Below are 26,259 nucleotides of genomic sequence, written 5' to 3'. Positions count from 1 at the left end.
AAAGGCTGCTTCAGCTGACCAGTTGAAATATAGATGCAGGATGTGCATGTGGTAAGGAGATCTGCATTCAATTACCATCTCACCACAGACTTCTGCAGACAAGACAATTCTTCTGCGCCTCAGTTCCTTAATTCTGAAACAATGATGCTCCTTTGTCTGCCCTGTCTACTTAGCTGAGATGCTTCCTAAGGCAGTGATGGTCTGATGGTCTCTTAGAATGTTTTATGTTTTATCAGTAAACAGAAAGGAGCTCCGATTATCTGAGTGCTACTGGAATTCTGTTGCTCCTAATCAGAAGAAGTGGTTAATTAGTCATTTGTTATCTTTAAGTTTCATTTTTGTGCTCTTTATCTAATCCTGGCAAAAAATGCTTTATTCTGGATAATAGCGTTGCATGGTATTTTTTGAAAACTATGCTACGTGTTGTCTTCTATTTCTCCTTAAACACACTGCATTGAAATCCAAGAATGTCAGCAATGGCAGTCCAAATTCCCATACTAGAGCATGCAGGCAATTTTTTCTCATACCAGATGGTTCTGCTATAAGAAAACACCTAAGATCACCTCTACAGAGCTGTTTCACTGCCAGTTAGCCCCTGGTGCATAAGGATGGGCTGGTGTTTTCAGATTACAGTTGAGATGCCAGAGTGTTACTCACCTAGGTGAATTTTAATGCAGTCCCTTTGCATGTGTGTTATTCACATTAAAACTATCTCTTTGGCACAGAAGCCACTTGAGCTGACTTAAAACTATTTGACCAGATAACAAGGAGACGCAACAGACACTGGAAGCACTTCCAACTTGGGATATTTAATTAGACCTTATGACTGAAAATTCTTATGAGCATCAGAAGATCAACATTCCAACATATTCCTGCTTGTGTTTGTTGAATATTCCCTTTTTTGGTCCTAGATGTGAGCATTTGGAAAAATGCTAAACTAATACAACCCACTTGACTTTGCTGGCACATGTTACAAAAGGAGAAAAAAAATGTAGAAGCCACTGAAAACTAAATGGTTCTCGCCTTGGAGAAAAACAAACTCCAAGCCAATGCAACAGACAGGCTGGAAGCCTTCCATGGCTTTAAAAGAAAAAGTCTCTATTGAAGACCCTTTTATTCAAAGGAAGCAAAGGAGTTTTGTGAAAAGAGGAACCAAGTACACTTAACACTGTGTAAAACACGCTTCTTTCAGAGAAGCCAGCTTTATCTTTAAGTCCTAGCTGGTTAATCTCTTCAAATTCATTTTTAGCTTAAAGTCTCAGAAATCTGACACACCACAGGGACTTAAGGTTTTCAGTCTAGATGGAATTTGCTGACAACACTTTCAGCTAGTGCACTGATATAACAGGATTGGTTTCTCTTGTTATATTTAGTAAGAATAAATCTTTTCTCTCGCAGAGAAAAAGAGGGGAAGGGGAACAAGTAAAGAAAGCATTTGTTTCTCTCCCCCTAGATCTCTGTATGGTATCATGAGGCACACGTGCCATATAAGACTGATGTGCAGACACAGACATTTTGCAAGTGTCTGGGAAATCCTGGGGGAAGTGTTCCCCTCCAAAAGCTGCAGATTTTCTACAGCGAAGCTTTAGCTATAAATCCAGAAGCCTAGGTGCATTTAGAGTGGAACTGGGGCTGGTTTCCAAAATGCAGTGGTGAGCTATTTGCACGGAACTGCTGTGGGTGGCTGGCAATCCCAAATCTGTGCTGGAGCATGGTCAGACATGCAGCGTTTCCAGACAACACCAACATCCTCTTGCATTTCCTCTGTTTGGGTGTTGGATGATAATTGCAAGAGGATTTCCTGGTAAAAACTTCTAATTTGCAAATATTGTGTTACTCTTCTATAACTACTGAAGTTACCTAATCTGAGCTTTGTTAAATAGCAACCTTATTGCCTTAAATTGGGCAATCTGAAAAAAAAGTAAAAAATACTGTACCTCTGTAATCATGCTATAGCCATGTAGCCATTAACATTGCCACATTCTTTAGACTAGAAATTGAGATTAGAGACTGAAGGCTGTAATAACAGTAAATTACACTCTGCAGCTAGCTTGGCCGTTCTCTGTATGGAATGGGCACTAACTCAGCTGTGTAATGGATGCTCTCTGGTTCTGGACCATTACTTGTGCAAAGCATAAGTCAGCTCTGGTAGAAATCACTACTGAGCATACTTGCTGACCTTTCTCCAGCCTCCAATTCATCTCAGAACCTCCCCAACAATTTGAACTCACTTTGGCTGCAGTAAGAGCTTCAGGAAAAAGAAGCTGTAGTCTTTCAGGTACATCCAGTTGCTGTCTGTATCCATTCTATGAGGAAAAGGGCCAAATTAACTGTGTGAGTGGCAGTGCTGTCTTCCTTGTGACTGCCTTTATATTGATCTATGCATTTATAGCATCAGTCTAGCCTCAGCCAATACCTGCTCCTGAATTCATTTTTGCATAACACACAGCAACCACAGTATGTATCTCTTGACTTGCATGAATAGCAGTATTCCTGTATTAATAGCTTTAACTCAGCAATGGTCAGAAGTAGTTAATGTTTTTAATGCTTTTGGTTCATGAAGGTGGAATTTATCTGCCACCACCAGTGGCTTAAAAAAACGATGGTGGAGAATTTTTGCAGATGTTTGGCCTGCTCGTTTGAACAGAACTACCAGTTTGTAACACAAGTTCTACATTTCAGCTTCTACTGAAATCAGTGAAACTGCCAGCTCTTCCTTCTTTATGCCCTTGCTTATACATTATTCTGACCTCTAAATACAAGGCACTAAAACATCTGCTGAGTTTCCAAATCTGTAATTTTCCCCAGCGGCCAAAATGCTTACAGCCCTGTTGACTTCTTCCAGCAAACTGGAAAGCAGACAGAATCAAGTACCCATATATTTTACCAGATAGGCATAAACTGCCTTTGTGGTGTTTTGCTGATGGATCAAATTCATTTTCCTGCTTCTAAGCTGAGCCAACCAGCACTGGTCTAAATGTCATATGCTGGTGTTAGTGCTACACTGCGATTGGTCTGGTTGGCCTGACCTCTTGGCTTTCTCTCTCCTAGCTGCTCTGTCTCTGTATTTGGGGCATGGAGCTGAAAGGTTTGAAATGCTTTCTATGTACATGGTCAGCAAAGACATAAGCAGGATAGAATCACTGAATCACTGGAGTTGGTAGGGCCCTTTAAGGTCACCTGGTCCAACCAGGCGATGAACAGGGACATGAACAGCTAGAGGGTGGAGGTAGGTAATTGAGTCTGCCTGCAGATTTGGGAAGATATTGCTGTGTCTCGCTTCTAGAAGATAATCTTTTACTCTCAAGCAGCTGGAAGCTGTGTTGCTCTTTAAAATGATGCTCACACCCTGCAGAAATAGAGAAAAGAGAGAATTGGCTCTGGGAAATGGATGAATGTGTTCCTTCCCAATGAAGTTACTTCCTTAGCATCTTCAATCCTGACAGTTTATCTGTTCAGTAAGAGATCATATCAAGAATAGCCGTTACACTTAATTTCTGAAGCAGAAGTTTGAGCAAGAGGCATGAATAAAGCTGTGACTGCACTTAGGCCCCTTCTGAAGTTGCTGAAAGGAGCCTAAAAGAATTAACAGAACGATTGCAAGCAACAATCAGAAAGAAAGCAAAGGCAAAAGGAAGGAGAGGTTATCTCTTCTCCCTACTCACCTGATGATCATCTGAGCCTACAGTTCAGCTTCAGTAACTCACTTTTCCAAACACTTCAGCTGGTTAACTTCATCCTGCATTTACTTCCTGTGCCTTGCCCTACAGAAGTTCTATAAGCTCTCTGAGAGTTTTGCTGCTTACAATCCTGGCTTGTGAGCTACAGAAATCTAAATGTAGGTCAAGATGAGTTGAAATCTTTTAAATGTAACCAGCCCTGCTTCCTAAACATGTCCCTGGAGCAGCTGCATGAGAAATGTTTACAATTAAAAAACAAAACAAGGCAAAACCTCAGGCAGCTGAGGATGTACAGGATAATTCTAGCCAGCAGCATTCATTAAATGTCATATCTAAACATTCATTATTACGGGGTTGATCTGAGTTAGGATTAGAACCTATAAAAGTGGCTCTGTTGAATTCCCATTCTGTAGCTCCTGGAATGCATGCTGTGAAGCTGAAGGCACCATTGAAGATGCTGGAGAGTTGCTGTGTCTGGATATCAAGTATTATCCGATACTGGTTTTCAGTAGGATGAAATGCCGCCCAATTCCCTTCTTTATCAAACTAACAAAATAACAGAAAGGAAGGAAAACAAAACAAAACAAAAAAAACCAACACAGAAATATGTGAGCTCTGCTGAGAATGAGTCAATCCCTGAAACCCAGCAGGGGCACTGGCTGCTCTTCTTACGGAGCTCAGTGGCTTTCATCCCAATTCAAGAGTCTCCTACTCCTCCCTCCCAGCTGAAGGCAGATGTGGGTTCACTGGCAACACTGGGTCTTGTTCTCTGTGAGTGTTTAAAGCCTGAGCAATCATTTTAAATTGAAAGCAGAGGTGGTGATGCTGTTACAAGATTGTCTAGAGCAGCAATTCCCAAATTGTAAGACACGAGCACATTTACAGGAAAGAGTTTTCATGAAGCTTGGGCTAGAAATCTGCAGAGAAAAGCAGGAATATGGTGCAGAGCAGCATCTTGTCAGAGCACACACTTAAAAATGCTCAAAAGGAAACTTTCCCAAAAGATGTTGGCAGTACAGATTTCGGTCAGCTGTGACGTGGAAAAGTCAAAGCAAGAACATGTGAGGCTCTGCAAGGTTATAGTAGAGGTTCATGCTCTTTACTCCTTCTAGTACTAAGTAGTCATTATCTGCAGAAAGAAAATGATTTTGTAACATGCTTCTTTCTTTTAGCAGCTCATGTGACTATGGCTGTGTGGCCACTGGAGTTTGTGCATTTGTGTTACCATTTGCCACAGAGAACTGAACATAGGCAGTTGTGTACTTCAGCAGGGATCAGGGAAGTTTGTGCATTTGGGATGTGCGTGCATTTTCACTGCACTAAAGGGAAACATCTGTACAGTGTGAGATATGCCACTACCAAGCAGTGAGGAGGAAAAAAAAGACTTGGACTAGCAGTCTGGCTGTGTGTCATTAGTACACTGGGTAATTAGAACCTTTGGAAATAAAGTCACTTTTATTTAAGTCTCCTTTCAGTGATCCAGTTTTGAAAAATGTCTTTTTTGAAATAGACTCCCAGAGCCTTTATAATGGTGAACATATCTTATATTCTCAACAGATGATCAAGTTAAGGGCATTAGGAGTAAGAAAATCATCACTGCAAGCAGACAGCTTCCTCACGACAAGGCAGCAGCAATTCTTATTCATTCAGCTTCTACTCTACCTGGAAGAGTCAAAAGGGACAGCTGTGGCTTTTTGTAGATTCATATGGCAGAGGCTCTCACTTTGCAGAGGTTGTGCTCAGCAAGACAATGATGCACCAGGAGAAAGCAGCATCTTGTGCTGCCTGTTGCTGGTGTTGCAAGACACATACATCCTCTGTCACTGGCTGAAAAAATCACCCCAGGATTCACTGAGACACTGAGGTCTCTGTGAATACTAAGCTCCTGTCATTGCGGCTTTGCTGGGGCTTGCTTATCTTGTCCACGTTTCTGCAAAATGTCTGCTGGTTGGTGGAAATGGAGTAGGGAGGAAGAATTAGAACCTGTGGTTTGCTCCATTGCCCCTAGAGGCATTTCTGAGCCTGGGGAGGAGGCAAGTCCTCTGCAGACAGTGCCTTCCCCTTTCCTTTGCAGTTCGGAACCACACTGATGGTGCCTAGCAACGTTGTAGTGGCAGCCCAGAAGAACGTGAGAAAACAGAAAGGAGAGGTTTTATCCCTGGAACCTGGGCTTTTTGTATGTCCATCTTTGTGAGTTTATATTGCCTGGCTGTAAGTTCATTTTAGATGATTTTTTTTTTTTTTAAAGTGTGTACAGAAAAACTTTTAAAATACTACAATAAAAAGGCTTTAAGTTTTCCATGCTCCTGATTTTCCAGTCCCTCCTCTTCAAGGTCTCTTGTTACAAACCAGCAGTTCCAAAGCCTTGGTATGGAAGAGGTTTCAGTTTGTCCCCATCTCTCATTTGTTCTTTTTCCTAGACTACTTTAGCACTTAACGCAATTAATGGTAACAGGTTTATCAAACTAAATCCCCTGGGTCTGGACATCCCAGGGCAGTCCATCAGCCTGAGTCAGGCCCTGGGATGAGGTGGGGGAGGCAGAGTCTTCCCACTGCAGGGATGGGGCAGTGGGTGATGGGCTGCACAGAACCCTCCACATTCCATCCACATCCATAAGTTCGCACCTGCAAACACACCTCTTAGGTCCCATTCAGCCCTTCATACCCATAGGAGCAGACCCCCTACGCGTGCCATACGCTCATCCCTCTACAGCTCCCCACCGGTGCTCCGGGCTTCCCTCCGGCGGGGAAGGGAAGGAGTTAAAGGGAACGACGGAACCGCAGCCGGTATCGCCGCCGGGCACCGCTTCCCTCCCGCGGGCTCCGGATTTCCTCCGGTAGCAGCAGGTGGGGAGCGAGGAGAGAGCCGCCGGTGCTCCCGGTGCGGCGCCGCCGGGGGAAGCCCGAGGTGCGGGGGGTGCTGAGCATCCCAGTGAGAAAGCCGCCCGGGGGTGGAGGAGGCGGGGAAGGAGGAGGAGAACCTGCCGCTCCGGAGGGACGGGGCTGCGGGCACATGCCGGGCTTGGAGAGTCGGAGGCGGGAGTTCCCTGCAGCTCTTTCGGACCCGCTGCCGAACCGTCCCCTGCGGGAGCGTCCGCGGGGCTGCGGAGAGGAGAGGCGCTCACCTCCGGCTCCGCTCCCGGAGCGCGCTGAGTCGAGAGCGAGCGGACAGCGGGGTGAGTACTTGGGAGTGCTTTTCGTCTCTTACGCGTGACTTGTTGCAGTTTTTTAACGTTGCTCCGTGGGCAGATAGGAAAGGACTGCTAAGAACGGGCGTTTCTAGGCGAGGTTGCGAAGGACGGCTATTGGGCTTGAATTTAGAGCCTTTCAAAGACGAGCGTGGCAATTCCTTGGCTGAGCATCCAGGTCTGGTGGCTTAGACCAAATGCGTTGTTGTTTTAAACTTCTGCTGTTCGCAGAGTAGTTGGCGCCGTGTCACACAGCTCACTCGGTGTGTCGGCTAAGAGTAAAGGCTGGTTGGCACCGCTGAAATGTAACACGTAAGGATGAGAGGAGATACGTGCTTAAAATCATTAACTTGGGGGGGTGGGAGGTAAAACCACTTCTCTGCACGCTGCTTTCATGCGTTGGAGCAATGTGCTTTTGGGGATTGCTTTGCCTTAAAAATAAAGTAAATGCTTTGCCATGTAATCTTCTTTCCTGTCTGTGCACATCTGGACACTGGGCTGGCACTGTTCCCCGCGCCCCGGGAGGGAGTGACATGGCAGGGGCTGGGGGTCAGGGACAGACAGGCACAATCTTTCCCTTCCCTTGCTGCTTAAGGACGCTTTTGAACCCTAGCCCAACTTTCTGCAGAGCAAGTCCATGAAGATACTTCCCCAGAGCTGGGAGGCAGAATCTAATGTGTTTTGAATCCTCGGTTATGCTTTCTACAAAGGGAATGGCTGAAAGGATAAATGCAAATAGCTGAACCACACATCCTACCTCTGAGTGCTGAGCCCTGTGCAAGGCACTGCACTGCACACAGAAGGTGTGTTCCCTGTTAAGACTTTCCAGAATGATGCCCTCACTCCCAGGAGTGCTGGAAATGCCATTTCTGTCAGTGAAGCTCTTAGAGAACAAGTCACTCCTCTCGCATTTTAAATCCCAAACAGAGGAACTATCTCCCTCCCCCTATTTCCTTCACACGTCTTTATTTTTCCTAATGACTTGCACTATTATTTGCCAAATATGGCATATGTCTTCCTGTGCAACTTCGCTTTGCTGAAATGTGCCTGTATGTAGGCTCTAAGAGTGCAGTTTAGGAGCCTTCTGTTTGTAAACCAGATTTATATTTACTAATAACTGTCAATTGGCACAAATAGTTCATTTTTGCCTGGCGTATATCCATAGCGTTTCTGGTTCTTCATGATGCAATTCTTGCATAGTGACACAGGATGGGAGCTATCTGCACTATAGTTTTGTTACATAGTGCTCACTGTAACACATTTTCATATCTAGACTGCTCTCATCCTTAGCACTTTGCATTGCAGCCCTACAGGACAAGTGCTTTAACTTCAGCAGTAATTAGGGTGACTTTGTCAGTTGGAGGAGGAGCAGCAGGATCAGCAGCATATACCGTGTGCGTGTGATATGTTAATAGTATTTAACCTCAGAGAGACATGAAGAGAAAGAAAACACCTGCTTTGACATCCATCTCATCTAGGACTTGGTATAAATGTGGGAGGCTCACACTAGTTAATATCACTGACCCAATTTTATTGGTCTTGTAGGAAAATCTTAAAAGATTGCTGCAAAGGAAGTTAGAAACCTGATACTCTGCTGTTGCAAGCATCTCTGTAACTTCAATTGCTTTGCTACGTGGTGCAAAGGAGGATGAAGGAAATAAATCAGTGAAGCTCTTTTGGTTTGCTTGTGTAACGCTGAAAGTGAGTTTATTAAGTCTGAAATAAGCAATGATTACATATTGTCTTTGGCTTAAGTTAAACTTCAGAGTGATTTTTCACTGTTTTTTCATCTGTTATTCTGTTCTGCCTACCTCCTCCTTTAAGATCCTTAGCACTTTCTCTGGGCAATGGTCCTATTTTTACAGTCAATCAAAATTGATAGCAATATCCTTATGCAGGCCAAACACACTGTATTAAACTGCAAACCAACAGTTACAAATTACTTTCAGAACCCTCCTAAAACAAAATGCAGTTGTAAATAGAGTTTAGAGCAGCTCCAAATGCTGTGCCTTGAAGCTGTGGATGTCTAAATCTGGAAAGTCTATTTGGGAGCTTTCTCTGGGACAGCTACGGAGGGAGTTGGCTGAAGTTTCTGGTTAGACCTCTGGAGAACTGGGAGCCCCAGTATGTGGTTGTTGGACTCCCCTACAGAGGCTGGGTTCAGACCTGAACATAGTCTGGAAGAGATCTTGGACCATTTCATCCCGATTTGGCAAAAAGTCTTATCTCTTTCATAAAAGCATGTCAAATTCATACTAAAACATGCTAGAGTCATTTGATTTTGCCCTACTTAGAGATTTACTCAATAGTTTCCCATGACTGTACTCCACAGGTATGAGTTAGGAGTTTGTTAACAAAGGTAATAATTCTTCTATGGCTGATTAATATCCTCTGCTGTCTTTGCAGCTATACTATTCATTCCTACCCTGAAAGCAGGCTGTTCTTTCTCTGATTGTTCTAGCAAGGTGTTGCTACACCTGCTGCAGCAGACATTGCTTCTTATTTTTTATTTATTTACAATCCATTTCACTACAGTGGCATCCAGTGATGCAGACGGGATCTTAGCAAGTATTGTACAGCTGTCTTAATCCCTCTCACTGATTGAAAAATGGCCATGATGTACATTAGGATTACATGTGCTTTTCAGACTTTAGCAGTGCATGACAGAGAAGAGATATGATTATGGTTCTCTATAGTGTTCAAGAGGATTCATTGGTGAAACCAGATAGATCCAGGCAGGACGCACTCTAGACTTCTTTATTTAAAGCTGTCCCTCTGATAAATATCTGTATTGTCTGTGATGGCAGTATGGATTTTGATAAAGTCTGACTCTTTTCTGAGCAGTTGTAATGGGTCTGTTGAACGTGCTACAGCAAGGTCTTTACTCTACTAATGTCCACATTAAGCTTCTCTCCAAACAGAAGAGTGTTCTAATTGCCAAGCTAACATGTCATTTGGCTCTGTGAACAAGCTACCGAACACTAACTTATGAATGGAAACTTGAAAGGATCACTTGCAACCTGCTACATGAAAGAAATACCAAAATGAGATGAAAACGCCCCTGAATCTCTGTGGTTGCTGTTGCTGCTGTTAAAAGGACTGGGAACAGAAAGCTGATTAGAATGCCACTTTAATTTTCCTGGGAGTTAACTAATTTCATAAATGTTTTTTTTCCTCCTAAGTTTCAGCAGCTGCTCCCTATGTAAAAGCTAGAAATAGTTCTTCAGTAGGAATGAAAGGAGAATTGAGCTCTATACAAATGAGGAGATTAGAGCTCCATGAAGCATATACCCCTTTAATGCTGCTTGAAACTAAACACACTAGAATAATCTTAATGCTCGCCTCTGGTGAGCAGAAATTCTAAGAAAAAAAAAAAATTTCTTTAGTGACTTATTAACAAAGGCTTTTCAGGTTTACTGGGATTTATCATGTGAGCCTAATCTACCTTTTGTTCATCCAGTGGCAGGCTTTAAAATTTAAAAGGGTCTGCAGAAACTCCTCCCCCAAACTCTGTATTTAATTAAAGAGGTTCTGTGCATTATTTACCTTCAAGTCTTCTATTTATGTGGGAACAATGAGTTGAGGTTAATATATTGTAAAATATTTGTGAATGCTGCATTATAAGCGTATTATAAGAGACAGGGAAAATAAATAGAAACTTTGGCTCTAACTTTGTTTGCAAGTTTGCTTTGACATACAGGGATTCATTTGGAATGTCTGAAAACAAGGCCACTCCTACATAAACACTAAAAATAAATACAGGTGTCAACTCCACAACAAATTTCCCTTCTTCTGTAGGTGATTAGTGAGCCTGGATGCAGGTTGTTCTTTATTTGCTGCTATGGGAGCTCTCCAGAGTCATGGATGTGCAGATTAGGCTTTGAACATATTGGTTTTTTATATATTTTTCTTGGGTAGCTCAGCAAGGACTGTTAGCTGTAGTTCTCTCACTATTTCCTCAGTTCCTCCTCCCCCACTCCATTCATTGCTGTAGCTGTGAGCATCGAGTTGCAGATAAAACGACTTCTGAGAGAGCAACGGGATGCAGCTCTTGCCAAAGGCAATTAAGTGCTTAGGATTACAGTGTGCTTTACAAAGTGTGTTCTTGCTGAATCCCTTTCCTCTTCTGCTTGCTGGTACAAAGCAGTTTCTTGGCACTTATCTTTGTTATAATGAGTTGAGCATTGCTGAATTTCATTACAGTGTGTCAGCTCTCTCAATCAGTCCAGCGAGCTTCAGTGTCTTGTTCCGAGGACTGTCATGCTGGTGATTCTTTGCTGAGAGTCAGCTTGACCTCATCACCTCTGCTGTAATTGGATTAAATTTACTCACTTGCCAAAAACACTTCCAGTTTATGGCATATTTATTCTTTAGCCTGAATTACTGTTTGTATGGACAACATTCCTCATGCTAAAGGTATTTTTAGGGCCAGTGTGATGCAGCTGATGTGCTACAGGATTCAGAATCCTCACAGAGGGAGATTCTCAGTTATTTGCTTCACCTAGGAAGGATTTAAACAGTAGAAGATACAGCTCGTGGGAGAAAGAAGAGAAGCTGAAATGCTGAGATACCACAGGTGGTGCGAAGTCATGGCCTCCTGGTTGAGGGAAGCATATGATACTGCACAAGGTTTCAGCACATCCACTACTATTAATTTATAATTGTAGCACAATAGATCAAGATTGTTACTCTGAATTGTCCTTCTACTGCTCTCTCCGGTATTTTCAGCTGTCTTGCAAGTTGCAGAGAAACAGTAGATATCTGATATTTGAAGAGAAGGGTGTGACCAGAATGACACAAACTGTGTAGTGGAGGTCAGTCTGACCACAAGACTTGTGGCTTCATCCCCAAGGATGTAGTGTCTTCTGTGTAACCCAGCTTCCAGTGGGAAAAACAGGCAAGTAACAAAAATTACTATCCTCATCATAAACCTCCCAAAAATATTAAGGGATGAGTCCATAATGAGGGGACCAAGGACTGAGCAAGTTGCAAATGCTCTCATAAATAAGATCAGGATTTGTGTGTCTGGCAAGAGGCACATGTTGGTGCTTGGTCTGGCCGAGTCCCTTTCTTAAATATCCCAAACTGTGAAAGGATCCCCATTTTGTGTTTGCTGTTGTTATCTGCCCAACAGTATTGCAAGTTTTCTGTTTCTGTTTCAACAATTAGTTTTCTCATTTGATCAAGAAGTTGCGTTTTATTTCAAGGTGACACTGCTCTCTTATGTGCTATTAATTGATGAGTACACATGATGCAAAACATTAGCAGATAGATAAACAACATGGGACAGGGATATGAGGTTTCCCATTTCTACAAAGTGACAGTCACAGTTTCATTAACTGCATTAATACATAAATGTGCTGCACAAAACATAACAGGATGCCTAACTTCAGTAACACACTATAAAAGGAATGTAGTTGTGTAATCATGTTTTCTGCACTGTTTACTCTCGTGAAGTTGGTCTTTTCGTAATTAAAAAAGTATGTAATTCCATGAATTCCTTGCAATGATGTAAGTGGTTTGTTAAATACTGGAGTAAAGGTGTTTTTTTTCTTTTATTTCACGTATTTGGAATTAGTGCAATATTAAAAAAGAAAAATCACTGATCATATCTCTCGAACATTAATTAACAGCCTGCCTGTGAGGAGAACAAATGAGAAGGCATGTTCTGGAAGTAATCACAAAGTGCAGGTCAGGGACGTGCTGTCTGTATGGCCTTATACTACTGATTGTGTCAAGAAGACAGAACAGGAGTGATTGGCAAACTGTTTAAAACATACAGGAGAGAGAAACTTGAAGGAGTGAAGAAAAAAAAAAAGGACTTGCTTTACTTACATTATCTCCTCTGGATCCTTTTTAAGGTCATAAGCTTCCTGTTCCTCTTGTAGAAGACCAGGAATATATTATGTAAATAATTCAGTAATTCTCATCTAAACATGTTGCTAGATCTCGACATCACTAATTCAAATCCAGCCAGCTCTGGGGGTGAGAAACCCTTTGTCTCTGATTTGTGCAGTCTAAGTTTAGTTGTCGGTTATATCACTGGGATCTGCTTGTGTACATGCTGCCTTCCTTGAAGCACTGCTGTTCTGGCTGCGGTGGCTCTGGGGGTGTATCTCCTGCAGGGGCTGTGTGACCATAGCCGAAGGAGCCCTGGCTTTGAAATGTAGCAGCTGGTGAAGGGATGTCTCACCCCCAGCCGCAGTGCGGTGCAATCCCTCTGACCTCAATAGAGCTGCAGTATTCACAGTTTTCAGTAAGGTGGGGGTGAGACTGGGCCTATCTTCTTTTAACTGGTCTATTTAGCAGCTCTTTTCCATATGCAGTCTCCATGCCAGTGACAGGAGCTTCCTGGAACTGACAGGAGACACAAAAGGCTCTCTTCTCTAAATCACTGGACCTTAAGGATATTGAAAGGATGTTACAACAAGCCTCATAATAAACCATTGTCAGGCTCTCTCTGAGGGTGCCTGCGGTGGTATCATACCTCTGAGTCTTTCAGAGGGGGTGTGATGACCCCACATGGCAGAAAATAGAAAAGTAATGGTTTGGGTGGCTCTGAGGAATGTTGTGGCATTACTTGAAGCCAGCTGGAGGCAGATGCTGCTGACTGAACTCATATCATTAAGAGGCAAGCAAACAGCCAACCACGCATCAGGCAGTTTTCAGGAAGAGATCCTGGCTTGTGTGTCTGTGCATGCCTGGGTGCATCTTTCTCACAGACAGGGGAGTGGTGAAAGATGCTTTGTTTCTTCTTCATTTTCCTTTCTTATTCCTACTCATTTGCCTCTTCCTCTTCAGTGCAGAAATGTTTCATGTTGCTGTGAAAATATCTGCCCTCATGAGCAAATCGAAGACATTTGAATGGAGGAGGGCTGCTGGTTTTTGATGTCCACGCGCTGTTTTCCCAAGGGAGCCACAGGATTTGTGTTCTGCCATTCCCTCAGCACTGGTCGGGAACGTGCATGAACAGTGTGTTGCTTTCTTAATGGCGAATTCTTTGCAAGCCACCTCTGGATTGCCAGCAGGGAATTATACATTTTATCTGTTATTATTTGCCCATTGATACAGTGTAAAGCGCTGCAAAGGGCTGGAGATTCCGTGCCCTCTGTGGATGACCGCTGCCTGACCACCCTTGCACTGGCAGCCATTTTGGCGCCACAGTTGTGCTCTGGTGTTGCTTTTCCTCACTGGCCCACTGGCACCAGAGCCCGCCAGAACCATCCAGAAGCTTCTTGGCCTTTGCCCTGCCACATCCCCAGTAAGAGCTGTGTGTGAGAGAGGCAAATAAAAGGTGGCCATGAGTTCCACTGAGGGAAACCCCACGAGCTGAAGGGGAGGTGAGGAGGCATGAGCTGGTCGGGCCCTGCTGACATGGCTGGCCTGGACTGGGTGCAGAAGCAGATGCCATTTTGCCTCCGCTGCAACAGGTTAGAGTTTTGTTGCAACTAATGGGGAGTTTTGCTCAAGTCATGAGCTGAAATCAACCTGGGCTACTCACTGATAAATTAATACTTGAAATGTTTCTAACTTAGTTGAAGTATTGCTCCTTTATTTTACCTCAGCTTTTGCCAGTATCTAGTTCATTGCAGGTGATCAGTAAGCCATCCAGTCCTCTCAGGCTGTTTAGCTCTTATCTGCAATTCGGGAGTTATATTCCCTCTCCAAGGCATTTCTGATTGATAGCTGGGGACTTTGAAGTATGGAGAACAAATTGGCAGTCCTAGTTATCCTGAGCAGAATGGGAGCTCATTTCCTTACTGAACAACTCTGACTTCCAGAAAATGAGGCTGTACATGTTAACAACTCATGTTGTGTCTCCACAGCAAGGACAGAAAGCCAGGAATGTTCAAATCATTAACCAGGTAAAATAACGTGGACCTTTCACCTTTCTCTATGTGGGATCTTGACCTTAGACTTAATGCCGTATCTTCTAACTGCATTCTCTTCATCACTCTATCCTTTCTGCTTTGTCTGAAATGGCAGAAGAAAACATAAGTATATGAATAAGTGTCAGTAATTGACAATTCTCCATTATGTTGTACTCTCTAGGAACATTTTTCTGCTCTTTCTCAAAACAATATTCCTCAGATTTATTTATACATGTATTTTTGTCTAATTAACTCTATATAACTTGCTTGAAAACTCAGGTAACTTGCTTTGAAATTGGTGTGATTGTTCATTAGTTTGTGGGCTTTCTGCAGAATCCTATGTGTATGGGAGGTACTATATTAGAGATGGATGGTGTAGAGAACTGTAGTAACATACTACTTCTTGCCAAATTATAGTGGAGAAAAATGCTGATGGTGGTTCATATCCCTTCATGCTTGTTATCTGTTTTGTGGTGAATGCATTCTCTATGTAGCTTTTCAGTGTTTGTTCCTTTCTAGCTGGTTTTATTACAAGCATAAGGTTTTGAAACAGAATGTATCAAGACCAGACACAAGAGGTATCTTTGTTAAACCTTCCTAATATTTGACCAATGTAGTACATAGAGATTTTTTTCCCCAAGGATCAAACAAAAATATTTTCTTTTAAAACTGTAGGAGTTAAAGATAATGAGGAAATACATTGAACCTAAAAACAAAGGCTTTATTGTCTTGAAGACAAGCTTGCTGTAATTGCACTTCTTGTGAGGTTTTTCTTCCCTCTGTCCTTATGTTTCACTTACAAGACAGGAAATACAGCTTTACTGATTAAATTTTTTTACAAGGCATAAATAACTTACTGCCTCAAAGATGGTATTCATTTCAGGATGAATATAAAAAGAATGTGTCTGTGATTAATTAAAAATTAAATTAAGATGTTTTACCTGAGTAAGTACAACTTTTTGTAGATGTCTGTACTGTGTGTACAGACATAAAAGGTGCGTTTATGCAAAGGGCATTGAAATAAATGCTCTGGCACTTCAATCAAGTCCAATTTGTTTTATTTCCCATTCTTTGTGGTTCTTGCCTGTTCCTGTCCCACTATTTGCCATGAGAGGTAATGTATACGCCTGTTTTCTATCTACTTGCTGCTTTGCTAGGATTATAATACAGATAAAATAATAAAATGGATTCAGAAGCTGCGTAGTCTGGGTTGTACCACTCATACACACACACATACGCACACATTTGTGTGTGCGTGTGTGTGTGTATATATGTGTATATATATATATACAGCATTGTTTATGGATAATTATCATTAAATTCAAAGAGACAGGGATCAGCATGTTGGAAGAGAGCAGATATCTAGCATTATACTTCTGTGTTAAGCCATGCAGTATTTTCTGGTTTGGTTCTCACAGTAGCTAGAGGCCAAATTCTTAAGCCCCGATGAAAACTGACCATTGCTCATCCTCAAGATGAGGTGCTGCATAGGAGCAATGTTGAGTCTACCCAAAAGATGAATAACATTAAAACTGACTCAGTGTTTCAGTTAGCCCAGCATTGTGTCTGAGAAGTTAGTGGGAGATTCTTAAAACAGCTACCTCTTAAATTCAACTTTCCTCTCTAACTCTTCAGTTCCCACAGTTCTTGTGTTAAGAATACTGGAGGATACGTACTCATTTAGTCCTTTAACTATCCATTTATGGACCTGTTGTCCAGGAGACTGTTTAATCCCTTTTGAAACATTCACAGGTTCCTGTGAAAATAAGTTCCAGAAGCATGTAACCTACTGTGTTAACAAGTATTTTCTATCTAAATGGGTTTACTGCAAACTTAGTAAGTACAGCCTCATTTTAGTATTGTGAGATTTGGCAAATTACTGTTCTGCTTTCAGCAGTTCATGTGTTTGTTTATGCCTAGCCATATCTACCCTCAGCTTTCTCCTCCTCCAAAGTGAAGATTACTGGCCTTTTTAGTGTCTCTGTGTAAAGTATTAGCTCTGTTCCTACTGCTCACCTTTTCCAGTTCTCCTCTAATATCACAATGTCTTTCTTTGTATGTGGAGAGCAGGTGAGTACTTAAGCTGTGAGAGCACTCAGATTGTGCATAATGGCATAAAGATGCTATCCACCTTGCTCTCTGCCCTTGTGATGATAACCCTATGCTTTGGCCTTTTTTTTCTCTTTTTTTTTTTCACTTCTGCTGAAGACCAAGCCAATGACTTTAGAGAACAGCAAGAGGTGTCTACATCTTCTGAGCAGGAGCAGTCAAAGCTGATACTGTTTAGATGAATTATCAGAAACTTATCTACACTAAAGCCTACCTGCAAACTTTTTGCCCAGTCAGTTAATTTTGAACATTGATAAAGATGCTGAATAACACCAGCCCCTGATCTCAGAGTTTCCGCTGATTCCTCCGTTAAGTCTGTTAAATTCTATTCTTTGCTTTCTTATTCTTTCTAAAGTGTTCACCCTTCCTATGAATGAGGTTGGACTCACCAGCATGTAGTTCCCGGGTCCACTCCACCGAGCTTCCTGTACTTGGGAGTTACACAGGCAGGACCCTGAGTCTTCCAGCACAGAGGCACTCAGTGATGCTGTCTTGCACACCTCAGCTAGTGGTTCTGCAAGTTCACATTGGAGTTTTTTCAGAACATGTGTGAATGTTGTACTGTCTTGGTGACTTATTAACATCTAAGTTCCTTATTTGTTCTAGCATTTCCTGAATTTATTTTGGATTGACATATCTCCTCAGCCTGGCTTTCTGTGAAGAGTGTAGTGGCTGTGGAAATATCCCCAAAGATTTCAGTTGTGAAGACTGAAGTGAAGAATTCACTCTGCTTCTCCACTACAGCTTTATCATCCCCATCTGCCCTTGTACACATTTACTATCCTGAGTCTCCACCAGCTTCCTAGCCAGTTTCCTGGTGCTGATGTATTTAAAAATCTGTTTACTAGAACTGTGATCTCCCTTTGCAGGGATTTTTTTTTTTTCTTAACCTTCTTAATTTCCTGCTTACATTAGACTTGCCATGTTTTATGATCTTCCCTGTTTTTACGGAAGTGATCCATTTTCCAAGAGATGAGCCCTGCCCTGAAGTACTGTCATAACTCTCCCTGAAGTTCTCACTTTTTAGACTGCTCCTTTTCAGTAATTTTTTCTTGCTTGCTACGTTATAGTTTAGTTCAATTTCTTAAAGTAGACTATCTGACTGCTAGTTTGGTGATCGGCACCATTCACTGTATGCCCTAGCAGGTGATCTTTATAGCTTTCTGTGCTTCAGATTGTTTCAGATCCTCAGAAGTGTCTTTTCCACTGGAGGACTGTATATGCTTCTAAAACGTTGACTGATACTATATTATCAATCAAGTGGGCAAAGAATGAGTATTTCTGTACGTTCTTTTGTTGGTGATAGATGACAGCTATTAGCGTTGAAATACAGCGGAAGTAATCTTTTAAACTTGAGAGGCACGGAGAAGTTTTGGGAACCAATGAAACTACATATATTTCCTTTTGCATATACACAGTGATGATTAAGTCTTCATATTTATACACATTGTGGCCCAGGTTTTCATAAAATTAAAAACTCCTGCTCTTACAACATCCAGGAAGAGGATAACCCTGTTCTGTAAATTTTTCAGACAGAGAAAAAATGTGAAGGAGGATATTTTGAGTTTATATGAGAGGATTCTGTTGACACGTTTACAAGAGCTGAAGTGTGCTTATATTAACTTCTGTGCATTTAACTGGAAGATCGTCCTTCTTCCATAAAGCATGTGCATGCATTTCAAGGAGCCATACAGAAAAAGTTTATTCTCTACAGATGCACTTTGAAGAGCTACTCTCACTGGTGCATTCCAGCACTGCAAGATGTGCAAACAAATTATTGTTGATTAATACTGCTTAGCAAGTTACAGCTAATATTAACCCATAACACTTAGGCAGATGAATAGTCTAGTACTGCATTCTCTTTGCACTGGATGTGTTTTTTCTGGACCACATCCAGTCCTGTGCTATTTCAGTCACTTTGTATTCTATAAATAGTCTCACCTAAATCTGCAGAGCTTGTCTGTTTGAGCCTTTACTTAACCCATGTGTGCTGGACCAATTTTCCTTCCAATCTAGCTGTATGTCTCTGCTGAAGGCCTTGGATTGAAGCCTACTCCATGCCTACCTGCACCAGAATGCGTCTGGAAATGTGTGTGCTGTCCCTGTGTGAGCCTGGGGCATTGATGTGTTGAGATGACTGCTGATGAGGTGCAGGAGTTTCACATCACGTGAGCAACTAAATAACGAAGAAGAGTTGTGTACTTTAGAAGTTACTTGGGGGGGGAAAAAAATGAAACTATCCAGAGCAATTTCTTCATTAAAGCTGACTGGAATCACATCTGTGGTGAAAACCTGCATTGTTCCATTGAAATATGTGCAAGGGAAATGACGTTAAGTGAAACAGTTGTTTATCATAAGGAGGAACTGGATTTCATGACATAGAAGACTTCTTGCAGTTCTGTATCTGGTGAATCCATTCTTATGAATGATGTCTCATCTATTGAAATTTCAGTGGTTGTCCGACTCTTTTGTAATCATTGGCTTCTGTGGAGTTTTTTTGCTTATGCATTTCTTAGTGCTAGGCTTCAGAAGGATTTTGCTTGTTATTTAGACAGCACTTTTTATTTTATAATCAGACTGATGTGTTTATGTGGCTAACTTGGCCAAACTTCATTAGTCTGGTATTTAGGCTGTTTTCCACAGCTTGTTCATTTACATTTTTTTCTATCTGTAAGCTACCTTCCTTTATGTGGATTACTTGCAGGATTTCTGCTAGAATGTTTTTCCAGTGCTATGGTCGAATACACAGTTCTTGTTACTTTCATCACTAGATTTCAAAACACATTACAGAGAAGTGTCAGAGAGGAAAGAGCTCAAAAGGATTTAAGGCCTGAAAATAAAGGCAAGCTAGGGGAATCTTTTGAGTCTCTGGCTGAATGCAAAATTCTTTTACTCTAGCTAAAACTGATTTAGGAGTTCATGTATAAATTTACCTCTGTGAGAGGTACACCTGTAAGAGGCATTATGTTTAATAGGCTTAGACTAAATTTACCTTATTGTGATGAGGGGGTGGGACAAGCAGACACATCAATTTAAAATGCTAGCCTACACACATGAATGTTCAACTTTTAACAAAATCTGAGGTTCTTACCTTTAAAATGTATGCTTCATACACAGAATTTCTTCAACTAGTATAGTTGCAATGTGGAACATACTTTTCAGTCAGTTTTTGAGCTTAGTTCTCTGTGAATCTCTAAATTTTGCCCTGGACTTGCAATAATATTAATTCTGTCAGGTTAATTGGATTAATTAGCATAAAAATGTAATTAATAATAAAAATTTAATTTTTTTTTCCACAAGAGAAGATTCAACGTAAAAATGATTTTCAGAGTTAAAACTCTGACTCCTTATTATCTATAGCTCTTCCACCTCATTTGCAGAGCAGGAAGACATTAGGAGCTCACACACTGAGCATGAAGCTATTACTAGTTACAATTTGAAGTTTGTACCTTGGAAAATAGATAAGATTTTTAAATCACTCTTGAAACCCTTTACATGGATTCCCTGTTCCTTACCCCTTCCATATAACAAGTTATTCCCTCTTCTTCATCCTCAAGTGCGAGAACATAAATGTGCTTTATAGAAAAAACAGTTCTGCAAAGTTTTCTCCTTATAGGAGACAGAAAGACCTCTGGAAACTGAAAGAAATGAACTCGCTAGGAAAATACGAAGCTTTAGTGAACTGTTTGACAAATATTGTATCTCGACTTCAGAAAACAAAAGCAGACCTAAGGTTCAGTGTCAGGATGTGATGCAGTTATTTGAACACTTCTGGTTAACTTCATTTCACAACAAGGACTGACTGTTCCCTTTTGCATTCTACAGTTACGTAGTACAGAGATTAGCTCTGAGTTGTGTTACTCCAGCTGCTGTGCAAACACTGAGGAAGACCTTGTCGTTACTCCCCAAAAGTTTTGCCCGAGATAATGAACAGCTTCCTTCCAGTGTGGTGTATTTTTTTTTTTCTTTTAAATTTTTTAGTGTAGAAATGTACTGAGCTGATAAAAATTGCATCTTCATAATTTCTTTGCTTCTTTACTCTAGGGGCATTTGCTGCCATACTCTGACTCCTTGCTTTTCGGGAGCCAGAGTCATTTATTGGTCTTATAACGTGCTAACTTCTATTGTTAAAACATATCCTCCACAAAACACCTGCTATTTATTTGAGAGAAGGGACCAAAATGATATGCAGTCACACACAACACTTTTTTATTCCCCTCTGATTTGTTACTTTTAGAAGAAAAAGAACACTCCAATTTCTGCACCATGTTTCCAGACCCTGAATTTTGGCATGCCTTTCTTCAAGATAACTTTAAATCCTGGAATTAATAGTCTCTCCCTCTGCCTTGTGTGATAAGAAACCTTATAACCATCATAAAATTAACTTTGTTGTTGCTGTAATCATAAATATATATGTAATTATATATATTTTTAATATATATATTATTTTCAATTTACTGATTACTTTCATGGCCCATTTAATTATCAAACAATTTCAATGCCTTTTTTAAGGGATTATCTGGGATAACTCCAGTCTCAAGGCAGAATCTTGTGCTCTTTCTGGCTCGTGTGTGAGGGGACTTTTTGCTTCAATGAGGCGGTGACATTTTCCATTATGTGTGTGTGCGTCAAATAAACTGGAAGGCCTTGCTTGCATTTTGAATTTCTCTAAATTGCTAAATTTTGACCCAGACTCTGGAAGAAAAATTCTAATCCTGGATGTTTTCTAAAGGAAAAATAGGAAGAAAACAAAGGAGAGGAAGAACTAACTAGGCCCCGGGGATTGATCTTGACTGCGCCTTCTTACCACAGCCTCCTTTCCAGGTCTCAATGATGCTGGCAGTTATTGAACCGTGATTGGATTAGTGCATTGGAGGGATGCCTATAGGTTGTGGTCGTGATATTGTTTCCAGCTGGTTTCCTGGCAGGCAGATTGGCAACAAGTTGTCATCTTTGCGGCTGTGAGGGGGAATAGTATGGATTTCTCTCTATTTTTATGGAGCTTGTCTCAGCAAATAAATACCAGTCAGTGGGTCAGTCTTTCTGAAAAACAGTAGCCTTGTGGTAAGCTGAATTCTGTAGATTTATTGGAGTCTATAGAGTAATACAGTAAAAGGATATGATATTTATATTGCTACCAGAGACTTAAAAGCTCTATAATACCTGCTTCTCCTTCAGTCAGCAGGGAGCTGTCTTTTGAAGCTACACGTATCCAGTGCATGTGGAATCTATAGGATAATCTCAGACATGTTTCTTGGGGCAAATACTGGATTTCACAGGACTTAATTCAGAGATTTGAGTCGGTCAATGCACAGCTGTTAGAAATTGTTCAGACATAAGTGTTCAGAAAATGTCTTTCTATATTTTGTGCTTCACTTAGCTAGCAAATATTAGTTTCGATATAGGTGTGAGAGAGCTGAATTTAATTGCTTACAGTATGCAGTGGGTCAGAATGAATGACAGAACGTCTGACCTTTCTTCCTAAAATTTTTGTCACCAGTATAGTGTCCTATCAGCTTTTTTGTGTTGCTAAGAAATTGCTTCTTTTTAGAGACAGCACTGTTTTGTTTGTATGATGGCTGCATGTACAGCTGGTTCCATTTAAGTCATGAGGCTGAAGTGGTTTGTGAAGCAGTTTCTTATTTATATTGTTAAAGCACAGATTAACCTCTAATTTTCCTCTTCCTAAAAAAAGGAGACTTTTTTCACATACCAATATATATAGTGAAGACTTGTTGGGCAGAAGAATGAGATGGAAGATTGGGAATGTCACAATTCACTTCCTTCTTTGGATATGAGTTCTTTCACTCCTAGAATATTGCTGCCATTCTATGAAGGGAGAGAAGGATTCGGTGGGAAGTCCCTATCCTAAAACACTGAAAATTAGCTTACAGGTTTTTTTTTGTTTTGTTTTGGTTTTTTTTTTGCTTTTTTTTGTTTGTTTTTGGTGGGATTTGCAGGCTGTGCTGCTTGACTGTCACTAATTCATTTCAAAATTAGTTTAAGTATACCTAGATGAATTGTATTCTGTGCAAAAAAGTGTCCACATGTTTGATGCATTGTAACATATATGGAGTAAGATGGAAAATTCCTTAGATATTTTTGCCTTTCCACCTTCATTGCATTATTATTTCACACTCTGTACACATAAATATTTGATCCTACCTAAGAACACATTTGGGTACAATTGCTTTCCTCCTTTCTTATCTGTTGATCTCTTGATGAGAGAAAGATGAAGATGGAATGAAATGACACATTTTTCTGACCATGGGACCAAGTGTGCCCCTCATGGTTTGCACAGAAAGCGTTTTATTGAAAGGTGAATTCTGTAGCTTGGAAAGGGTACTGCACACGTTTTAACATATGAGCTAGGGAGACCATTGCACTGTTGGATTTTTAGCACTAGAAGAGAAGGAGATGATAAACTGCTACAGGACAAGAAGTCTTGTCTAGTGTTTCAAACTTTAATAACAGTTTTTGTTGTAAGGAAGCTCTGAAATTGCAGTGGTTCAGAGCCAGACCATGCTATAAATCCATGATGTTAGAGAGAACTTGCTCGTAATGTTTTCTGAGGCTGAGATTTCTAAGAGAAAATGTGGTTCTTATTGCAATGTGCCTCCTCATTCCAAGACAACTGGCAGCTGGTTCTACTACGTTCTTGTGCCAATAAGGCTTTAATTCTGTTTTTCTCTTAATCACCAAATTAATTTTCTTCTAGCCCATGAAACTGAGACTTCCATTTAGGCACAGATTTAATGGTGGGTTTAAATTTGATATGTCCTTTAGGTTGATAGTGTGGACTGTAGCAGTAAGAGGTCAATGGTTGTGGAAATGCTCCACGTAACTACTTCACCTAATTTCAATTTGTGCCTTGTCCTTCCTCAGCTTCATTACTGAGTCCTACCTGCTTCCATCTACAGCCAAGCTAGTAAAAATGCTGTAGGAATTTGAAATGATACATACCAGACACAACAGGAGAAAGCCAACTAATTGTGCCATGGTTCTAAACCAACTAAATCTGTAATGTGTGATTTGTGACTGGGGTGCATCTGGCCAAATGTTCCCATGCCGTAATTAATGACAACTCTCTGGTGAGCAGTCTCTAGTGGAAGGATCACTAAAGCTTTCTGTGAGAAAGCTCTCAAGGAAAACAGTGTTCCAAGTTCATTTCACCACTTCACTTGTCTTCCGAGGACCAACAGCAGCCTGAAGAGTACAGAAGCAACAAAGTTTTTCTCTCCATACTAATTCTACTTTGTAATCCAAACTAGAGCAAATATATATCAGTGTCATTGGCTAGTGTCTTCCACAGGAGAAAAAATGTCTTGGAAATAGATTAATTATTATAGATGTTTAGATAGGGGAAGAGAGCATCTTGGCTTAGTTTTCTTAAACCAAGGGATTCTGAAATAGCTATTCATGTTCCTGGCTTACTTCTTGAAGCTGTGGGCAGAGGGAGGAAGGGAAGCTTATTCAGTGAAGTGAGTCTGGAGGCAGATTGCTCAGATCTGCCCTCAGAAGTATAAGCAACTTCCAGTAATTTCAGAGGAAAACATACAACATAATGAAAGGATAACATGATGTACAGAGGTATATCTTATTCTAGTCCTGTTGTTGCATGGAATGAGACCCAGTGGTGCAAGACCACCTGTCTAGTATTTTTTTTCAGTAGCTTTGTCATACAACCTCTTCGTACTTTGGTCTTTAAATGGAGTTAATCTTTCTGTGGTTAGAAGTTGCTTTTTTTGCCATACACATGAGAATTCTTTTGATTTCTAACCTTAATACATTCACTGTTTATTTTGTACCTGATTTTTGTGTGTCTGGTTATCTCAGCCTTTTGCTGCTTAGAATTGTTTTACGTATTTTTGTTTGTTTGTTTGCAATCTATGAAAACTATGTGGGACTAAAGTGGAGCTAAAATCCATCTGTGAGTAGTAGGAAAGAAATACGAGTGAAAAACAAAATGAAGCAGTAGTATACTTACACAGCCAAGTTAATCATGTTTAGCTGCAAGAATGTACATTTGGATGTAGGACAGCCTCAGTCCCAAGGCACACCTGAACTGCTTGCTCTGCTTCTTTGCCGTCTGAGCAAAAGGAGATTGAAGGCACCGATAGCCTTATGGGTAAGGCTCCTGGAAGTGCCCTATCCAGCAAATAATGGTCTGGGGCAAGAAACTAAGTTGGCATGCTAGGATTTCATTTTATATCCCAACTTTTAAGTCTTTGAAAGTTAGCAGTGTGTTTATTATTTATGATGACAAGAAATAATAATGTGGAGTAGTGTAGTGGAAATGCTGAGTCACAAGCTTGAAGCAGTGATTGAGCACCTGATGAGAAGTCAGGGCCAACCCAGGGGAGCTCAGGTGCATGCAATGCTGCTGAATGGCTGGAAGGGGAGGAGCCAGGATCCATTCTTTCCAGAGTTCATTTAAGGGTTGGCAGTGGAGGTGAGGATATCTTGGTGGAGATCCTTGTGTACCTGAGTCCTTCCAAAGGTGAGCAACTTCTTTCCCTTATTTCTGTACCTGTGGCTGTAGCATTTGAGTAAATCCTTTGCTGTCATTGCTGTGCTTTCCAGTAGTAGCTGCCAGAGATGATTTATGAAGAATAATTAATTTGAGAATGTAAGGGATTGGAGAAAAAGCAAAACACTCTATTTTATGCTGAATCTGGTAGTTCCTAAAAATAAATAATAGGAAAACGCACATCTGTGTACTAGGGATGAAATTCTGAACAAATCTATTTTCCTGTCTCTACCTTTCCTGCCTTGTGTAGGCAGCGTTAGTCAGAAATACCTACTTTCTCTTGGATGTTAGTGGAATTTAACATGTAAAAATCTGAGGAGCTCTTGAAAAACGCGTTTTCTTTTACTGTTGCTTTTGCCATGGCTCTCTGGGGAAGCAGTGTTGTATTTAGGATTAGCAAGCTTACCTGTTCTGCCATATTTCTCTTGGATTTGGGCTGAAACAGAACTGCAAGTTCCTGATCAGTGTGGAAATGGGGAAGAAGGCTGCTATCTCATGGTCAGATGTATGGAAATAGATGTGAACTTGATTACCTTTTTGGATTGAAGGATTTGAAGCATGTCTAAGATTTGTTTAGGTATATGGGCCTTTCCTTGGCTATATCTCAAACTTGTTTCTCAGCAAGCTAAAATAAGTTATGTAAGGATTTGGAAGAATATCCCTTAGAATTGATTATATCTGCCTGTCATGTTTTGCACCTCACAGAAATTAGTAGGTGCTGTGATAAGAGCTTGGGAAGTTAGGTTTACAGTAGTGGCAGCACAAAAGAAATGAAGTGGTTTGTTGCAAAATTTTGAAGAGCTCTCTTTTTCTGTTCTGAATAGGAACTGAAACCTGGTGAGAATTGCTTGTGAGTTGTGCTGCTCTATCAGCTTGTTTAA

The 26,259-nt window shown here is 41.0% G+C and overlaps 1 protein-coding gene across 1 annotated transcript; it reads right to left on the bottom strand.

The window, feature by feature from the left end:
• Positions 1-5,237: 5,237 nt before the first annotated feature.
• On the bottom strand, positions 5,238-25,739 carry LOC116216845 (translation initiation factor IF-2-like). The gene is made up of 2 exons (XM_031554308.1): positions 25,653-25,739; positions 5,238-6,943 (listed from the first exon to the last, which is right to left on the bottom strand). The coding sequence occupies exons 1-2, from the start codon at positions 25,737-25,739 to the stop codon at positions 6,380-6,382; spliced, it is 651 nt and encodes a 216-aa protein (XP_031410168.1). The 3' UTR covers positions 5,238-6,379.
• Positions 25,740-26,259: the final 520 nt, after the last annotated feature.

The sequence above is a fragment of the Meleagris gallopavo genome, chromosome 7 (genome assembly GCF_000146605.3).
Source record: "Meleagris gallopavo isolate NT-WF06-2002-E0010 breed Aviagen turkey brand Nicholas breeding stock chromosome 7, Turkey_5.1, whole genome shotgun sequence".
In the NCBI taxonomy this organism is placed as follows: Eukaryota; Metazoa; Chordata; class Aves; order Galliformes; family Phasianidae; genus Meleagris; species Meleagris gallopavo.
This window is presented reverse-complemented; position numbering and strand designations above follow the sequence as displayed.

What these genes read in the sequence shown, in the direction of transcription:
- LOC116216845 (XM_031554308.1), bottom strand. Translation starts at nt 25,739, where the DNA reads ATGGCAAAAGCAACAGTAAAAGAAAACGCGTTTTTCAAGAGCTCCTCA. An exon ending in CCACTAACATCCAAGAGAAA is followed by an intron (nt 6,944 to 25,652) that starts GTAGGTATTTCT and finishes GCCCGTTCTTAG; the next exon opens with CAGTCCTTTCCTATCTGCCC.